Source organism: Hylobates moloch, unplaced genomic scaffold (genome assembly GCF_009828535.3).
Source record: "Hylobates moloch isolate HMO894 unplaced genomic scaffold, HMol_V3 SCAFFOLD_4, whole genome shotgun sequence".
NCBI lineage: Eukaryota > Metazoa > Chordata > Mammalia > Primates > Hylobatidae > Hylobates > Hylobates moloch.
This window is the reverse complement of record NW_026652279.1, coordinates 6332932-6352056: the sequence shown is the minus strand read 5'-3', so window position 1 is coordinate 6352056 and position 19125 is coordinate 6332932. Positions and strand designations below refer to the sequence as shown.

At 39.5% G+C, this 19125-nt stretch overlaps 1 protein-coding gene across 1 annotated transcript in view; it reads left to right on the top strand.

Annotated features, from left to right (window-relative positions):
- ADAMTS9 (ADAM metallopeptidase with thrombospondin type 1 motif 9) overlaps positions 1-15424 on the top strand; it is a 73682-nt gene extending 58258 nt beyond the window's left edge. The window contains exons 17-21 of the mRNA XM_032149439.2: positions 7835-8001; positions 8094-8223; positions 9171-9297; positions 14541-14751; positions 15230-15424. Coding sequence (XP_032005330.1) covers positions 7835-8001; positions 8094-8223; positions 9171-9297; positions 14541-14751; positions 15230-15424 — 830 coding nt within the window. The remainder of the gene's footprint in view (positions 1-7834; positions 8002-8093; positions 8224-9170; positions 9298-14540; positions 14752-15229) is intronic.
- Positions 15425-19125: the final 3701 nt, after the last annotated feature.

Genomic DNA, 19125 nt, shown 5'->3' with positions numbered 1-19125 from the left:
TTATTTATTTTTATTTCTTATTTATAGAGATGATGTCTCACTATGTTGCCTAGGCTGGACTTGAACTCCTGGCCTCAAGTCATCTTCCCGCCTTGGCCTCCCAAAGTGCTGAGATTACAGGCATGAGCCACCATGCCCAGCCCAGTCTCACTTTAATTTATTTTTCTGTAAATTGCTGTGATTGTGAAATTTGCCTAACTGCCATTTAAAAGAAAGAGGACATGGAGAGTAGAGTCATGACTGAAAGGGATTTAACTGGTCACCTTACACAAAACTCTTCCCAGCCATGAAGAGCAGCATGGCTTACACTCAGATCTAGAGTAAATTAGAGCTGTCTTGCTGGGCAGTCAATCTTTAAAAGAAATGAATGTACTTTCTTTCTTGTAATATCCAGGCAGGAACTCTGTTTATTTATCTGAATTCAACCTGTATAGAGGCCCTTAATCTAAGCATTTGGACATATTGAGCGGGTAAATGAGTATTTGTTGAATTGAATTAAAGTCTATATCTCTATTTTGGAATGTCTACATGAAGCTGCATAGATAGACAGTGAGCCTTTTAGCTAAGTATGCTAATCAAGTATGATGTTTATACATGACTCCATTATGGCATTTGCTATCGCTATTCATTCATTCACTCACTCACTTATTTAATATGTGCCAGGCACTGTTCTAGGCACAATGAACAAAACAGATAAAAAAAAATTTGTGTCTTCTTGGACATTGCTTTTTAGTGGGACAATAAACAATAGGCAATAAACAGTAATCTGATAGATAAGAAAACTCCATACTGTTATAGTGATAAGTGCTGCTAGAAATCAGAGCAGCCTAAGGCAAACTGGGATACCAAGGGTGAGATGTGGACAGTAGAGTTGAAATGTTTGAATCCTAGAGCAAGATAACAAGCCATTTAGGGGAAAAGCATTCCAGGCAGAGGGAATAGCCATTGCCAAGTCCTTGAAGTAGGGAAGAACAGAGGGAGGCAGTGTGGCTGTTGCCGAGTGAGCACAGAGGACACTCCTAGGTAAGGTTAAACAAGACTAGGTCATACACGACCATATAACCATTATAAGAACTTTGGCTTGGACTCGGAGACATCAGGAGACACTGGAGGTTTTGAGCTGAGGAATGACGTCTTACTGCCTTTATGTTTTTAAAGGAGCACTCTGGCTGGTACATTGAGAAGAGATGGTGGGGGAAGTGTGTACAGGACAGAAGCAGTGCCATTGATTAGGAAATCATTGCAGTAATCCAGGAGAGAGGTGCTGGTGGCTTGGCCCCAATGGGAGCAGTGAAAGTGGCAGTATGTGGTTAGATTCTGGATATCTTTTGAAGTTGGAACAAATATGATTTGTTGATGGACTGAACATAGTGTGTGAGTTAAAGGTACAAAGGAGTTAAAGGTACACAGGAGTTAAAGGTACAAAGCAATCTCAAAACTCCAAGGTCAAAACCTGAGCAATGGGAAGGATGGAGTTGTCATCAACTGAGAGGACAAGACTAGTTACATATTTATTATACGACCACTAGTGTTTTAAAGTTAGGGTAGGGTCTTTACATCTTCAGCTACTGATGTGAAGCCTACATATGATAGGTACAAAGCAAATAATTGCTGAATTGTTGAACAGCCATTGTCAATGCTGTCTTTAATGACTACGTACTGTATGCTTAATGGAGAATGGGGTTACCTTGGAAATGTACATTCACCTCTTCTTTCAAGGGCCATAAAGCCTTACTTGGAATTTAATTACTCAATCACTACATCAGCTTTTCACTACCCCAAACATCCAAATGAGTGACAACTTTATCAGACAATTAACAAAGCTCTTGGAGGACTGTTTTCAAATTATTTTGAGGGGGAAATCCTTCATTTCTCCTTGCACAGCTGCAGAATGGGGCAAGTATTTTTCTTTGTACACTTGGTTATAAATTTGAGCATGTGGCTGCTGTGTCCTTACTACTTGCTAATTAAGTCAAACAGCATTGCATGCAGCCTGCTTTATAAATTAATTTCCTGAGACCTGAAGGCCATGTTGAGTTGCTCCTTTCTTCTCTTCGAAAGAGAGAAGGATTCTCTGCTATTCTTCTCTTTCTTGGAAAAACAATCTCCCTCCAAGTAGTGGCCTCAATTCAGTTCAACTTAATCAGTGCACATCAAGCGCCTGAATTCAGGGAGCGCCTCCTGATAACCTTTTATTATTCAGTGGAGGTTTCTTAATCTCCTTGTAAAGAATGAAAACAAAATTAAAGAAGATTTGTCATCTGGGACAGGCAGTCTGAGCCACTTATGACTCCTTAATGGAATAGAATGGGAAAGTCACCTTTTGGCGTAAGGAAGTCTCTCTAGAAGCAAATGAAAAGTGTGCAAGCCTACGTTGCAAGTCACAGTCCACTGAGTGTGAAAGTTGAGACCTCAGAGCCTTTGAACCTCACGGTGGTTACTCAACAAGTTAGGAAGAATTTGATGTTGTCATCAAGTCTGGCACGTGTAAATATTTACTCTTGGCTTGAGGGAAGATGCAGCAAATGCACTGAGAAGGTTTTACAACCCACACTGAGTCTAGCGTTGAGTCCAGTCACAGCTGTTCTATTGTTAAGCAATATTCATCCTTATCCCTTATGTTTTTTTTTTCAGCGTCAGCCAAGCCATACTTTTCTGTGTATTCTAGGAGGGAGCAATTTCCAGGAGAGAGGGCCTTTTGTAGCAGTCCAGCTCTGATGGGTGCAATGGGAGGGAAACCAACCCAGGAAATTAGCTCCCTTAATCGCATTAGTGGGAGGTTGGGCATTAGGCTCTTGTTTTCAGGAAACTATTTGTTTCACAAAGTACCAAAGCAGAAAGCCTTCCTGTCAAAGGTCATCCTTTTACATGGACCCCTTCCTCCTGTTGAGCTAAAGCCAAGTTGTACCCAGGGCCACCATGTTCGTATCTCTTTAGAAGAAAAAGTAGCCATTTCTGTGATACTTATTTGTCTCTAGTACACTTAGCTCTTGATTAATTGTGGCAATGGGAAGATGGGAATCGATGCAGTGCAAGATAAAATAGGTTTTTTTTTTTTCATCTGATGATTTTAAGGATGTCTGGCGCCAAACCATTTATCAAGGCAGATCGTAAGAGGAATCCAATATCATTTGTGCTCCTCTCTTTCTCCCTACTCACATCTACTGGAATAAAGAATATGCACGGAAGGGTGAAATACCCTGAGTCAGCAAAGCATGAAAGGAAGCCTGGAGACATTGGAAAAGACCCCCCAAATTAACCTAGAATAGACTATCACTCTTTGCATATGACCACACTGGATTATCACTTGATTTACAGAACCGGCATGTGACATTTTATTTCCCCCTTTTTATCAAGACATCAGCTGGGTAGCTAGCATACAACTTCATTTGAAAGAATTGGGTGATTTTGTTGACAGCACATCATACTGTCACCATTTGAATGACCCGCATTAGGGAGCAGCCTCAGGATGCCCAAGGTGCCATGGAAACAACCTCGGCTTCAGTGACCCATTGAAACTCCTGCCTCTTTCATGGCTGGTGGGTCTCATGCTGCAGGAGCTGCAGGCAAGACGAGGTTGTCAGAGGTTTACACTGACTGAGAAAGAGTCATTTGGCTGGAAGCACTCTATCCTCCTTGACATGGGTGTCAGACTCTATCAATCACTTATTCTTTCAGCATCATCGATTGAGCACTTACTATGGGTTGGGATCTTTCTTGGGCTTATAAAAGTAAATTTTTATTTTATCATTTTATATATTTAAGGGGTAGGACTACAGGTTTCTTACATGCATATATTGGGTAGTGGTGAAGTCTGAGCTTTTAGAGTACCCATTACCCAAATAATGAACGTTGTACCCAACTGGTAATTTTTCAACCCTTATCCTCCTTTTACCCTCCCACCTTTGGTACTCTCCAATGTCTGTTAGTCGAAAAAGTGGATTTTTAAATGGCTGCTTTGCTCCAGGGCTCATGCAGACTAACAAAATGAACAATTTACATTTAAGAAAATCTACAACACAAACATACTTAGTTTCTATTTGTATACAAGAGAACGAATGCATGAACTCATTTACTCATTTGACAAACGTTTGTTGACCCCCTTCTTGGAAAGTTTTAGTAGTTTATAGACTCTGGAGATGGATTTCCATGATTAGGAGCCACCTGGCCTTGAGAAATTAACTATTTTAAGTCATGCCTTTCTCACCCATAAATTAGGCTTCTATAATAGACACTACCTTATAGAGGTGTGATAAGGAGACAGTACATACAAAGTCATTTTGATCTGCCAGGAACTAAAGCTGATATGGATTCTTATTTAATTCGTATAACAATCCTATAAGAAACTCATTATACAGAGGAAGAAACTGAGGCTTAGAGAGGTTAAGTAATTTATCCAAGGTGATACAAACAGAAAATGGGAAAGATTGGTATCCTTATTGGTGGGACTTCAGACGCTACACACTTAACCACTTCACTTTACTGCCACCATGTAGAATGATATATGGCTGACCTGGAAATATACAGGACTTGAAATTTAGGTTTATTGGTGGGAGTGAACGGTGAGACTAGGAAGATAGGTGAAGATTAAGATTTGTAAAATTACAGGGAGGTTATGCTAAGGAGGTTGTACTATCTTATAGGTAGTGGTGACTTCCAAAGGATTTTGAGCCAAGAATTTGGAGGGTATTTTATACTTTTAAAAGCTAATCTTGACATTTCCCTGTGTCACCACATTCTTCCCAGTCATTTCAAGTGAAGGCACCTTATTCTTCTCTTGGGGCCAAATGTTGTTCACATGGGTGAGAATTCTGGTAAATGAAGTGCTGGATTAGGAACAGAATTCAATGCAGTTAATTCCTAATCCTGGAACGAATAGCCCTGCGTCAGTAAAGTGTCCAATTGCATGAACTCTGTGAGGTTCCTATGTTTACGAAAATGAAGGATCCTACTGCTGCTGAACCACAAATATTCAGAGCTTCATCTCAGCCCTCTTTAATATCCACATAAGGGTATAATATTTACTTAACCTAAATCCTTGGAACCTCTTCTGTGTACACATTGCTTCTCTCCTGAGTGGTGAAAGGTAATGTGTCACCTACATTGATGAGATGGCCTGCATCAATGAAAGATGAATTAGGATCTGGCTAATACCTAAGACATCTTGTCCACTCCTCATTCCACAACCAAGACAGGTATCATCAATATGATGCTAAGACATGATGCTGTCGGTGAATCACGTTCCGCATGGTTTCTTGGCAGCTGTTACCAATTGATTAACATTGGCACCAGGGATGAAAATTATTTGGCATCTCTGAGTTAAATGTCCTTGTTCCTTTTATTCACCTAAATATATGGCCTGTACCTTTCAACAGCATCCTCATTACTAAAATTTGCTACTCTTGCACAAATTACAGACGGTAAGGGGGACCTTTCTCTAGTCTTTGTTCAGAGCCCAAATTTTTAATAGCTCTGATTTATTAAATACCTGCTTCATGTCAAGCCCAGTACTCAAGAGGACTTATTCAAGGAGCAGTGGTACCAGGAGAGAAAAAAGCAGTGCTATCAAAATTTTGAATTAAATACTAAAAGGAAAAGATGTGATTGAGATTTTATCTTGAGAAATTAATCAAAAATTATGAAAATAAATCTATTTGTATTTGACCATCAACAAAATTACATCTTCATTTTAATCATGCCAAGGTTTTGAAAAGAATAAAGCAATTGATAAATATTTTTGCATACATTTTTCATATCAAGTCACATAATAGCAAAGTAGTATATTCTTGACTGAAAGTCTGAATTTAACAGTAAAATCTGAAAGGGAGTCAATTTTAGAAAAGCTTTCTAGAGATTTATTAACTTTCCCAATAAGCTCTCTTGACCTTTTAATAAATAAATTATTTCTTCTGAAGCAGCTGTTGTCTCATCCTCCTTGTCAATTTTCTTTCCTGTTTCTTTTTTCAGCTTCATCGAGGGATACTTGACAAATAAAAATTGCATGTATTTAAGGTGTTCAACTTAATGTTTTTATACTCCTATATACTGTGAAATAATCACCAAAACCAATCTAATTAACGTATCTATCACTCACATAGTTACCATTTCCTTTTGTTTTCTTTTTTCTTTTCTTCCCTCCTTCCTTCCTCTTTCCTTTTCTTTCTTTGTCTCTCTTTTCCTTTCTTTCTTCTTTTTCTCTCCCACTCTCTTTGTTTCTTTCAACACTTATAATCTACCCTCTTAAGCAAATTTCGGGTATGCAGTACAGTAAGGCTAACTATAGTCACATTGCTGTATACTAGATCTCCAGAATGTATTCATCTTGCTTGACTGAGTCTTTGTATCTTTGACCAACATCTCCCCATCCCCCCTCCCTCCTGCCCCTGGCATTTACCACTCTACTGTCTGCTTCTATGGGTTTGACTATTTTAGATTCCATAACTGGTCTAACTCTGCCAGGTTCTCATTTGGCCAACATTTTGGCACTCGATTCAAGCAGTTCTCCAATATCACTTTTGCAGCATCACTGATTTTTTTCATCTTTTGCAAGCTCTGGAGTAGATTTATTCATTCTTTCCCAAAGATACATATTTACCAGCACCTGCCGTGTGCTCTTTCAGAAACTGGGATATAGTAGTGAATAAAATGATCTCAACATTCTTACCATCATGGGTCTTACATACTTGTTTGGGAAGAGAGAGTATAAACAAAGTGCCATGGAGAAAGGTGAGAAAGGGGATAGAAAGTATGTAGTATGTGCTAACAATGGGAGGAAGTTGCAGGTTTAGAAATAATGGTCTGGGTTGGTGTATTAATCTTTTACCGTGTAACAAATTATCTCAGGACATAGTGGCTTAGAACAACAAATATATACTCTCTCTCAGTTTCTCATGTAAGGAATTTGGGAGCAGCATGTATGGGTGTTTCTGGCTTGAAGTCTCTCATGAGGTTGCAGTCAAGATGGCAGTTAGGAATGTGGTAGTATCTGAAGACTCAACTAGGGCTGGAGAATCCACTTCCCAGATTACTCACTGAGAGGGTGTTGGCAGAAGGAATCAGTACTTCCCTGCTGCTTGCAGGCCTCTCTGTGGGTTCTTTAGTATCCTCACAACATGGCAGCTGGCTTCTTCCAGAACCGGAGGTCCAAGGAAGAGCAAGGCAGAGCCATAGTGCCTTTGGTCTTGCCTCAGAAGTCAGGTTCTGTTGTTTCTGCATTGTCCTAGTGATTGCAGTCATTCCTATTGAATGTGGGAGGGGATGGCACACAGTGTGAATACCATGCAACAAGGCTCGTTGGGGCCATATTTGAGGCTGGCTACCACAGTGAGCTACACTGAAAAGGAGATCTTTGAGCATCATATTCACCATGGATTTTCAGATTTCAACATCTGTCAAACAAAAAAGACTTAACAAAGATTCAACAGGCTTGACCAATTCTATATACATAGATTTCTCTAGGAACCAATTTTGTAAGTGTTCAGTTCACTAATACATATTTTCAAATCATATAAACACTTTTGCTTCCATCTATAATTCTGTAACTGTGGGTCTTGTATAACAAGCTCAAGGTTTATTAGGACACCTAGGTTACATTTTATTTTTCACAGATACCACGAGGGAGTAGGTGCTTTTATCTCCACTTTAGAGATAAAGAAATGGAGATGTATGGCCTTCCCGAGGCCATACAGCTGACAAGTAGCAAACTTGGGCCTGTCTGGTCAAAAGTCCCCATTCTGTGCGCAGCGACTCTCTACCTATCCAGATGTTACTTCATATTTCAAACAGCTAGTCATTGACAGCAGATCAATGTATTATTCTCTTTCCTCACCTACAGCTTTATCAAGCAGTAAAGGTGAATTCTTGCTAAATGGAAACTTTGTTGTCACAATGGCCAAAAGGGAAATTCGCATTGGGAATGCTGTGGTAGAATACAGTGGGTCCGAGACTGCCGTAGAAAGAATTAACTCAACAGATCGCATTGAGCAAGAACTTTTGCTTCAGGTAAAAACTTGACCATGAGCCCACCACGCTTTTCTTCTGCTTGGCATCACCAAGCCCACCCACTTCCTTTCTGTTTTGTCCACACATTCTAGGTTTTGTCGGTGGGAAAGTTATACAACCCCGACGTTCGCTATTCTTTCAATATTCCAATTGAAGATAAACCTCAGCAGTTTTACTGGAACAGTCATGGGCCGTGGCAAGCATGCAGTAAACCCTGCCAAGGTATCTGCTTTGAATTTGAGTTCTGGGGATTTGAGAAGTTTTTTATCTTTTTTTTTTTTTTTAATAACAGCCAAATGCATGCAAACTGCAAACCCTTCTATCTGCATGCTTTCTCTAATCTCTTTTCTTTGAATGTGTCTGGTCATTTTTGGCTGGGAAGTTAAACTTTTTAAGGGATTCAGGAAATTTTAGGTTTCTTCATCCTCAGAAATTTTTGTACACGTGTAAAACCAAGCAAAAATCACTTCTACCATTGTAATTTTCCAGAGGCATGGTTTTAGTAGTCATAGCATATGTTATTTATTTTGTTTTCTTTTGTCTAAATGAGGAGTCAGCAAACCACAGCCAGTAGGCCAAATCCAGCCTACCGCCTCCTTTTTTTTTCTTTTTTTTCTTTTTTTTTTTTTTTTTGAGGTGGAGTCTTGCTCTGTTGCCCAGGCTGGAGCGCAGTGGCACAATCTCAGCCCACTGCAACCTCCGCCTCCCGGGTTCAAGCAATTCTCATGCCTCAGTCTCCTGAGTAGCTGGGATCACAGGTGCATGCCACCATGCCCGGCTAATTTTTGAATTTTTAGTAGAGACCAGGTTTCACCATGTTAGCCACGCTGTTCTCAAACACCTGGCCTCAGATTATCCGCCCACCTCAGCCTCCCAAAGTGCTGGGATTACAGGTTTGAGCCACTGCGCCCAGCCTACCTACTTTTACAAATAAAGTTTTATTGGAACACAGCCATGACAATTTTGTTTATGTATTGCCTATGAGTGGCTGCTTTTGCCCTGCAATGTCAGGGTTTGTAATGTCAGGGTTGAATAGTGCAACAGAGATCATATGCTCTGAAGATGTTTACTATCTAGCTCTTTAGAGAAAATGCTTGCCAATCCGGGGTCTAAATAGTTTATGGAATAGATTACTTTCCCTGAATAATTTTTTTTCCCTCTCTGCTTAGGGGAACGGAAACGAAAACTTGTTTGCACCAGGGAATCTGATCAGCTTACTGTTTCTGATCAAAGATGCGATCGGCTGCCCCAGCCTGGACCCATTACTGAACCCTGCGGCACAGACTGTGACCTGAGGTGGGCCACTATTTTCTCAAGGCCTGTATTACTGAATTGTGAGAGTCTTGCAGGAGGTCCCAGCAGGAGAAGCAAAAGGAGGGATGCTAGTCTTCAGTTCCCCTTTCTTGTGTTTCAGTGAAATAAGCTTTAACCAATTCTCCATCCCTCTGGAACTGATTATCCAAGACATACATGTGCAGATTTCTTGTTCACCTAAGAATTAAAAATAGCTAATAGAGTATGGCACTTGCCAAAAAACATTCTCAGTTGATCCTCAGAACTTGCTGGGTAGGTATTGGCATTATGATTGAGTCACATTGTATGTGAAAACTTGTTTTGAAAGTCAAAGGAAAAGGGGGAGAACCTCATCCCTCAAAGTACCCATAATGACCTGTATCTACCAAGAGTGTATACCACCCAGTAGAAGAACTCCTGCACACCTGAAAGTTGCAGTACACTAAGGTAGCATCATGGAAGAAACAAGAAGAAAATGTAATACAGATGTCTGAGATAGTCAAACAATTCTGTATTTAAGAAAAGTGTAAAATCCGAGGCAGAAAATACTGGGTGGGTAGAGCATTCTGAAGCTTTTCTATTTGCCTGCAAGATTGACTATGTCATATTGAAATATTAAGTAGTCGTGGCTTACATTTTATAATCTGCATGACAGTTAAATGCAGTTAAGGTGAGTTGCTCTTTTATCCTCCTTTTAAGAAGGGAAATTCAGTGGAGAGTGGTATAGGAATGTGTTAAGGTCTCACCATTTATGAGCAGAAAAGTGAATACTTAAGCATTTTGAAGGCTCCACATTACAATGCCAAATCCTATCAAAGGGTATTGGCTGCCTGTAGTGTTTTAGTGCAGATTATAAGGCCTACTTGAGGCTCTGAGAAAACAGAGGAGTTCTGAGGTTGACTACTAATGTCTGCCATGGGAGTGAGAGGAACAGTTATGGTACAAATGTCATATTTTTGCCAGTTCTGACTGAAGGCTCTGACTTCAAAGCCCGGGATCTTTCTAGCCTCTACCCAGTGTCACTGACTTTCTAGCTCATTGCCCTAGTGAAATTGGCTTGCCAAAATATATTGACAAAAGTCATTGTTAAAAAAAAAAAAAAAAAAACAAGAAGACATTAAAAGGCAGACATTTATACTAGGCAATATTCTTGTTGTAGTTAATGTCCATATGAACCCATTGTTTCCGCCAATTGAGTTAAATTAAAGTTCAATTCTCTTCAGGAAAAAATAATTAGTTAACTAACTGCTAAACTGAATTGATCACTAAAGTTTGGGGAAAAAATGACTTGGTGGATAGATTCCTTGAGGAACAACCTTAATAAATTGAGAATGGTGACATTTTCTGAGTAGCCTTATATCAAATTATCACTATATTCCCCAGTACTCTGTAATGGTTATGGTAATAGAGTCAACCATTTACTAAGAACTATTTTTTAACAGTTGTATATTATCCTATTAATATTCTTTTACTAATAGGATAGTTCTTATATTATCCCATTATCTATTATCCTGTTAATATAATTAATACACTACTAATTCTTCAAACAACATTATGATTTATATATTATTATTCTTACCATTTTACAAATAAGGAAAATAGAGGCTGAGAGTCGTTAAACAAATTGCCCAAGCTCACACAACTAGTTAGTGGAGTGACTAAAATCTAAATCTGCACCTAGGTCCTGTGCTTAAACCCTAGGAGAGAGTTATTTTTATTCTTTTTTTTTTTTTTTGAGACGGAGTCTCGCTCTGTCTCTCAGGCTGGAGTGCAGTGGCGCAATCTCGGCTCACTGCAAGCTCCGCCTCCCGGGTTCACGCCATTCTCCTGCCTCAGCCTCTCCGAGTAGCTGGGACTACAGGCGCCCGCCACCACGCCCGGCTAATTTTTTGTATTTTTAGTAGAGACGGGGTTTCACCATGGTCTCGATCTCCTGACCTCGCGATCCACCCGCCTCGGCCTCCCAAAGTGCTGCGATTACAAGCGTGAGCCACCGCGCCCGGCCGAGTTATTTTTATTCTTAATTCAGTTATAATGATGAGTATTACTCATGGATTCTATTCTGGGTAGCTTCTCTTCCTTTGTGAAAAGAAATAATTCCCATGAGTTTTTTTGCCCCATCCCCATTCCCTACCTTGCCTGGAGCCCCTTACCTGTTTTTTCCTCCACTGATTGAATCAGAACAGGACTGGTTGAGTCTCTGATGATAACTGTAGATACAGCAGAACTCCTACCTACAGTGCTAAGTGTGCTCCTATGATCGCAAAGATGGTGGATTTATACATAGCGTTGCGAATAATAGAATGTGATCTAAAAAATAAATAATTCTTTAAGAACCCTCTTTTTAAGTTTACCCATGGAGCACCAATTTGAGGGTGGAGACAATGTTTGCGCTGTTATTTTGAAAAACTATTTTTCACTTTGAGCAGGTTCCAAAGTGAGCCACTATTTAATTTGTGATGATGCTGGCTTATGTGGTGTTCTCCAAAGTTTCTCCTGCATTGAAAGCCTTTAGACATAAAATTTAAACAGTGCTTATAAAGCTAATACATTAAAAGGTACCCACAAAGCCATGAGTTTTTGCATAAAATGATGCAAAAGATCTCAAATAGATTTCTGCTCATTGGTTTATGTGGAGTTACATGATACTTAAAACTTGGTTGGAGAATGAAACACCAAGGATAATGATAATGATAATAATAAATTATAACAGGAATAGCTACTTTTCTTGAATGTCTGCCATATGTGTGAAATGCTACACATGCCTTCCCCTCACTCAATCCCCCAAATATCCCTGTGAAATAGATTCTGTTTCCCTCCATTTCACAGATGAGGAAACTGAGGCTTAGTGAAGCTAAGTGACTCAACTAGGGTCACTTAATTGACACTCACATCCAGGTCTTTCTGATTCCGTAGTTCATCCTCTGATTTTTATTAAAAATAATGTCACAATACCTAGGTGTAATCAGGGCTTCAGTTCTTTGTATTTCATATAGTAGGTATGCTAGCACACTAAGCTATTATAAATTCTAAATTTCCCATTTGGGGAAAGTCACTATTCTTTTGACCCTTAACTTTTATATATACTCTACTCAGACCAAACAAGGACAGCAGGTCAGATCATAGGCTCCAATGCTAATAATAGAACCTCTAATTAAAGAAAAGGTGAAGGGATTATGTCCAGGTCTTTTGGTAGATGTGAAGATCATAGGGTTAGGAATTTTAAAATGCAAAGAAAAACCAGGAGTTTAGGATTAGTTTCCAAGGCCTCATTAGACAGGTGCATGCTCATTCCTAAAATTAACCAGAAGATCATGCCTGTTTGTCAGCATTCAAATGCATAGCTTACTGGCCTGCATAGATTGTTGGGAGAATAAAATTGTTCACTGAAAAATACACCGACACAAACCAAGCCTAAATAAGGTGTTCTATCTTGCATCTATCAAACCGACAGTCAATATAACCATGATTTATAGTAATTATTGTCAAGTAGCTGTGTCCAAAACTTAAAGACTGAAGAGAGGATTGTTACTGATTGCTCAAACTCTGAAAAAGCTTTTCCAAAAGCATGGTTGTGGATCACTCATTTTGAAAGATGATCCATGGCACACCAGTATGTCTGAGAAGCCTTACCAAGAATCTCTTTCCCCATGTGGAGATTAATAATGCTGATCAACATTTTGAAGGCCTTGAGAAGTTCTGTAATATATAAAGCCTTTTGAATTCAGTAGTTCTTAAAATTATTTAATCCCACAACTTCTCCTGCAATAAAAACACACAGGCTTACACTTTTTTTCTCAGTTTCTACTTATTAACAACACTTTGGAATATGGTTTCCTGAAATATAGTATTAAAATACAATTGTATTTTATGTCCCTTGAAATGAACTAAATGAACATGAAACATTGAAGACCACCATCCAGGGAGAGACTACAAAGCAGGGGGTAGCATTTTGAGAACTTTTCTAAGGCAGTGCTATGCCCTTTCCATAGACTCTTCAAGATTCTCTGCTCAGATTCTGGGGATGATGTTACTATCAGGGGCACTTGAGCCACTCTGCCATGCTAAGCTGCTGGCGTGTTTTCTTGTGGAGGCAGGACACCTTCCTTCTTCATCCAGGATGGAAAATAACCTTTCCACAAGGAAATGGTGACGAAGGCAAAGAGAAGGTAGCCAAGAATCAAAGAGCAGATGAAAGTTCCAGATGCTTCTGTTGAATTGGGCCACATTTTTGCCACACTTCCTGAAGGAAGTGAGAGTTTGCCCCACTACACTGTGACAGGATGAGATAAAGCATTGTTTTACAATTTCTCATTGAACATGTTCCGGGTTAGAACAAAATCCCCCAAATATGGTGTCACTCTATCGGAAAATCTCCATAGCCCACTTTACTTGCCAGATGGTCAACTCTGACCTACTTTTGGGCATTCGTGAGAAATTCCAAGATAAGCATGAGGCCAGAACTCTTTTTTACCCTGAGTTCTACCCTGGACAGGTACACATGGAAGTAGTCTCAGGACATTGGTAACCAACAAACCACCCAATTTCTAAGCAGTAATGAGTGAACAGTCAAGAGTGAAATCCAATGAAGAGTACAAGGAAATCACCCTTTCTGGATTTCTAAATCTAATCAACAAAATACATTTTATGTTCATTTATTTTGAATACTGTATTTAGTTTAAGAATATTATTTTCTTTTAATTTAAGCACTGCTGATCATATTCCTAGGGTATTAACCAGACGATTGGCCAGCACATACTGAATACCTACTATGTCCCGCCGTAATCTCATTACAGGTAGTATGGATACAAAGGTGACAGAGATTTATAGATTCAAATCTAATTTTAAAGTGTATAATTGAATTGTATAAAATATAGTCCATGTCTTCAAGGAATTTAAGAGTCTTTATTTACAGATAATAATGTACACAGGTTTTAATACACTTCAAAAAAAATTTTTTTTCCTTTTGGTAGCTTGAATTTCAGATTGACTGTTGGGGTAAAATCATCACAAAGATAACACCTCTGGCTGTCATTCTGTGACTTCTATGTACATTGGCAGCCATGAAAAACACATGGATATGTTGGTATAAGATAGATTTTAGCAACTGACTGTGGCTTTGGGCTTCATGGTATTCGAGTTAAGAAAGAAAAAAGAACTCAACTCTTCTATGAATACCAGTTGACTATAGATAAGGCATATATTTTTAACAGAAATGTTGGTTTTCCCCCATTATTTTTGCATAGGTGGCATGTTGCCAGCAGGAGTGAATGTAGTGCCCAGTGTGGCTTGGGTTACCGCACATTGGACATCTACTGTGCCAAATATAGCAGGCTGGATGGGAAGACCGAGAAGGTTGATGACGGTTTTTGCAGCAGTCATCCCAAACCAAGCAACCGTGAAAAATGCTCAGGGGAATGTAACACGGGTGGCTGGCGCTATTCTGCCTGGACTGAAGTAAGTTGGCTCTCACTCAAAGAGTCTTCTTGGGTGCTGTCTCATTAGTTGATGGTGGCTCCTTGCAGGTGTGTAAGCCCCATTTAGGCTGTGTGGAAGAGATGACCATGATTGATTTGTAATGCCTGACCTCATTCAAGCTTTCCAGAATAGAGTAGCATGGTTGATTTGTAATGTCTGACATGAGCATGACGTGTGGAAAATTGGAAGACGTGGAACAACTCAACTGATTTCTTTTGCATACTCTACAAGCCATTTCCAGTTTTATTTTTGTAAGCCAATGATCTAATTTTGACTTTAATTATAAACCTGGTAAGCAAACTGAGAACATGAAAAGATCTCCACCAAAATAACAACTAGAGTTGGCCAGCTTGTGTGTTTGTTTCTTAAGAGCCGGAAGAGACAACATAACCAGGATCTTCAGCATACTTTATGAGAAACTTAGCAACAGTTTTATTTATTTATTTTGTCCCTGCAGTGTTCTAAAAGCTGCGACGGTGGGACCCAGAGGAGAAGGGCTATTTGTGTCAATACCCGAAATGATGTGCTGGATGACAGCAAATGCATACATCAAGAGAAAGTTACCATTCAGAGGTGCAATGAGTTCCCTTGTCCACGGTGGAAATCTGGAGACTGGTCAGAGGTAAGATGGGAGGGCTGTTATTTCCCCTAGATCATCTCTTATATTCTAGTTCTGGTGCTGTCTATCTGTTTAAGGCAAACCCTTGTGCACCTTTCTCCCACCTCTCCCTTTCTCCCTTGTCTCCCTTGAGAAAACAACTCCAGTTCTCTGCCTGCACCATGACTGTCGTACTGGATGTAACTAGTCTACCAGTGACCTCAGAGGCATTTTGGGCTCCACTGGATCACTCACTGTTGTAGCTTCTGTTGTGATTTTGAAATTCCAGTCCATCACCTTCCCTCCTCTTTGAGCCCTAGCTAAGTCACTGAAAGGAAATCATGGATTTATTAATCATAAAGCTATACTAGCTCACATCTGAAGTCAACATGAAGTTTCCTACTTCCTTGACTTTGAAATAAGAGAATTAGACCCCAGGGAGTGACCTCTCTGACTTACCCATCCAACTGCAAGAAAAAAAAAATAAAACTCGAAAAAAAAAAAAAAGAAAGAAAAGAAATGGACCAGACTGAGTATTCCAGATTTATGCCTTTCTCATCCTTTACTTAATGAAGCACAAGGCAAACCCTCCATTGCTTAGCACAGATGGTCTGAGGACAACAAGAGAAAGAAGATGCAGCCTCTTTCTTGCTTTTATGATATAGTATTAGCACTCACTATTAATACAGCCCAGTGTTAACACAGCCTAAGGAGATTCTTACCAAGCAAGGACTCACTCCACGTTCCTCAAGGGGAAGAAGGGAAATAAGAAATATGAAACAGAAGTTTCGTTTTTTATGGGCCAAATCAGGAATATGGGGAAAGAAAAAGTTGCCCTGCTACAGCTCCTACATGCATGCTCTTATCCCATCCTTATAAGTGCAGTATTAACTGCTTATTTTCACCATCAAATAAATCTGAAAAGGATACTATTAATGCCCCTGAAATGGTAGTCAATTAACAATGTAGTTGATTAACAGTGTCTGATTCCTGGACAAATGAACTACAAACCTAGTGCTTTAGTTCTAGGTTAACAAATTACCTTTGCTTAAAAATCTCCAGTATTTGGTTAAAAAAGATAAAATAAGTAGTAGGTTTAAATTTTACTTAGATAGCTAGTACTAAAGTATAGTTTCAAACTAAGTAACAAACCTTTGCAACAATATGCGATAAAATGGGGGTTGGGAGATCAAACTGTAAATTCACTATAATCCAAAGTTGCTTAAAAAGACTGGAAAAAATAATAAAATATTGATAATGGTTATCTTTGGGTAGTGAGATTTTGGATCATTATAATTTTTTCATTTATGTTTTTCTGTAGTTTTCAAATTTTCTACAATAAGTATGGATAAAATGATGATTAGATTTGGCATTTATTAAATGAACATTGTGCCAAGAGCTTTACTTGGATTTGTTTCATTTAGTTTTCACAACCCTTTGCAGTAGACACTAATTCTCATTTTACAGATGAGAAAATTGAGGTTCAGAGAGATCTTGTGACCTGGTTATATAAGTGTTAAAACCTAGGTTGATCTGATTTATAATTCCCCATGCTTAACTCCTATGCTATAAAATTATGAATGTTGTTTTTCAAATTTTATAGCATGGAGCTATATTGAGTTTATTTTGTGCTCGAAACTGGCCCAGAGACTATAAATACAGAATGAATGAATAAATGAACGAACAAAAGGAAAAAAATGAGGCTTAGTATTTTTACAAATTGCTATGAGAGAGGGATTGCTGTGGGAAAAGGACACACCTGTTCCTACTCATCAATAAATAACCCCAGAAACCGCAACACATTGATCAGAAATGACCCTGACTAGCTCTGCTTTTCATTACAGTGCTTGGTCACCTGTGGAAAAGGGCATAAGCACCGCCAGGTCTGGTGTCAGTTTGGTGAAGATCGATTAAATGATAGAATGTGTGACCCTGAGACCAAGCCAACATCTATGCAGACTTGTCAGCAGCCGGAATGTGCATCCTGGCAGGCGGGTCCCTGGGGACAGGTATTTTGTACGATAAGATTCTTAACTGCTACATTCTTTCCTTCTTATCTGGAGAGGGCTTGCAAAGGAGCATTCCAGCGGTGGAGACTTAACCGCTGTGCCGGGTGGCATGCAGGACACCTCCATGGCACTGGATCAAGCACACGTAACTCTGCAACCATTTTGCCCCCCTTCTAAGGATTGCTGCCTGCCCTTCTGGAGCTGATTACCCTTTTACAGACCCACATACCTATCTTTGCCCTTTGGCTTGAGCAGAGGAGCGCTTGAACAAATTCACAACAGATTTCATGTCTGGCTAATGTTATCTTCTAGCGTGCCTCTGTGGGTCTGTTACAGAAGGTGATCCAGCACCAGAGTCTCTGGCAGGAAGGTCTGGAATGAGATTTGGAAAAGGTATTTTGGCTCCCAACGTCACAATTACAAAGCTCACCTCTCATAAATAAGCCAGGCTATTCAAACGTAATTAATTAAATCAAAGGCTGCAAAACCTTCACACTTGGAAATAATCTTTTCCGAGTCCTCTAGTCTGTAGGTTCCGCGGTCTTAACTTGAGCTATTCTTAAAGGAGAGAGAAAGTCTCCCTTGGACTTGCATCTGAGAAGCCACTACTCTCGGAATTAAGTCCTTCCTAATATAGAAGCAGAAGCGTTGAAGGTACTATTTAAGTAGCACTCTGAGTTCCCGTTAGAAGTAGCGAACAGCTGTCTGCTGTCACTTACATAATCTCTTGAAGAATGACCCTCCCTTCACCCTGACCAGCCACAGCCACTCAGTCTTTTAGCCTCTATCTTCATTTCCATATATGCATGCAGCAAGTGGAAGCAGTTTTATTATGGCACCCTTACAGTTTCTATCACTGATATGGGCACTCTTCTGAATCTTCCCCATTTCATAGTATCCGCAGTCCAAATAGCCAATCATGTCTGAATTAATAGGGAGAGTTCACTTATACTTCTAATCTCATCTTCTTTTTGTCTATGTCTGCATAACTTTTAGGGAATAATAGGAGGAGGAGAACACAGCTTAGGGTCACTGTCAAGATCTGAATATAGCATCTATTAGAATTGGCAGGCCTATTTTTTATCTGTCTCTACACCAGGCCGTTCCTAGCATGTCTTATAATCAGAGATCTTTTTTTCGTTTAACTGAACATGCAGTTCAGGGGCACAGTTTTTTGGAGGTGTTATTTAAGAGTCATAAATATTCATAAGAGAAATTTTGCAAAATGTAATTCAGCCAAAAGAAGAAAACCAAACCCAGTCCTACCTCTACACTGAAGAAATTAGTTGTTGCTAACATGTTTATGATTTTCTTCTAATATTTTTTACATTAATATTGTGACTGTACTCTGCCAATTATTTGTTTTAATGGAAGTGAAACTCACATAATACAAAATGAACCATTTTAAAGTGAACAAATCAGTGGCATTTAGTATATTCTTAATGTTTTGCAACTACTGCCATTATCTGGTTATGAAACTTCATCACCCCAAAAGGAAACAATGTATACATTAAGCCAGGGGTCCCCAACTCCTGGGTCATGGGCCATGGGCCATGGCCTGTAAGGAACCAGGCTGCACAGCAACAGGTGAGTGGTGGATAAGCATTACCACCTGAGCTCCACCTCCTGTCAGATCAGCGGCAGGGTTGGATTCTCACAGGAGTGCAAACCCTATTGTGAACTGTGCATGCGTGAGATCTAGGTTGTACACTCCTTATGAGAATCTAATGTCTAATGATCTGAGGT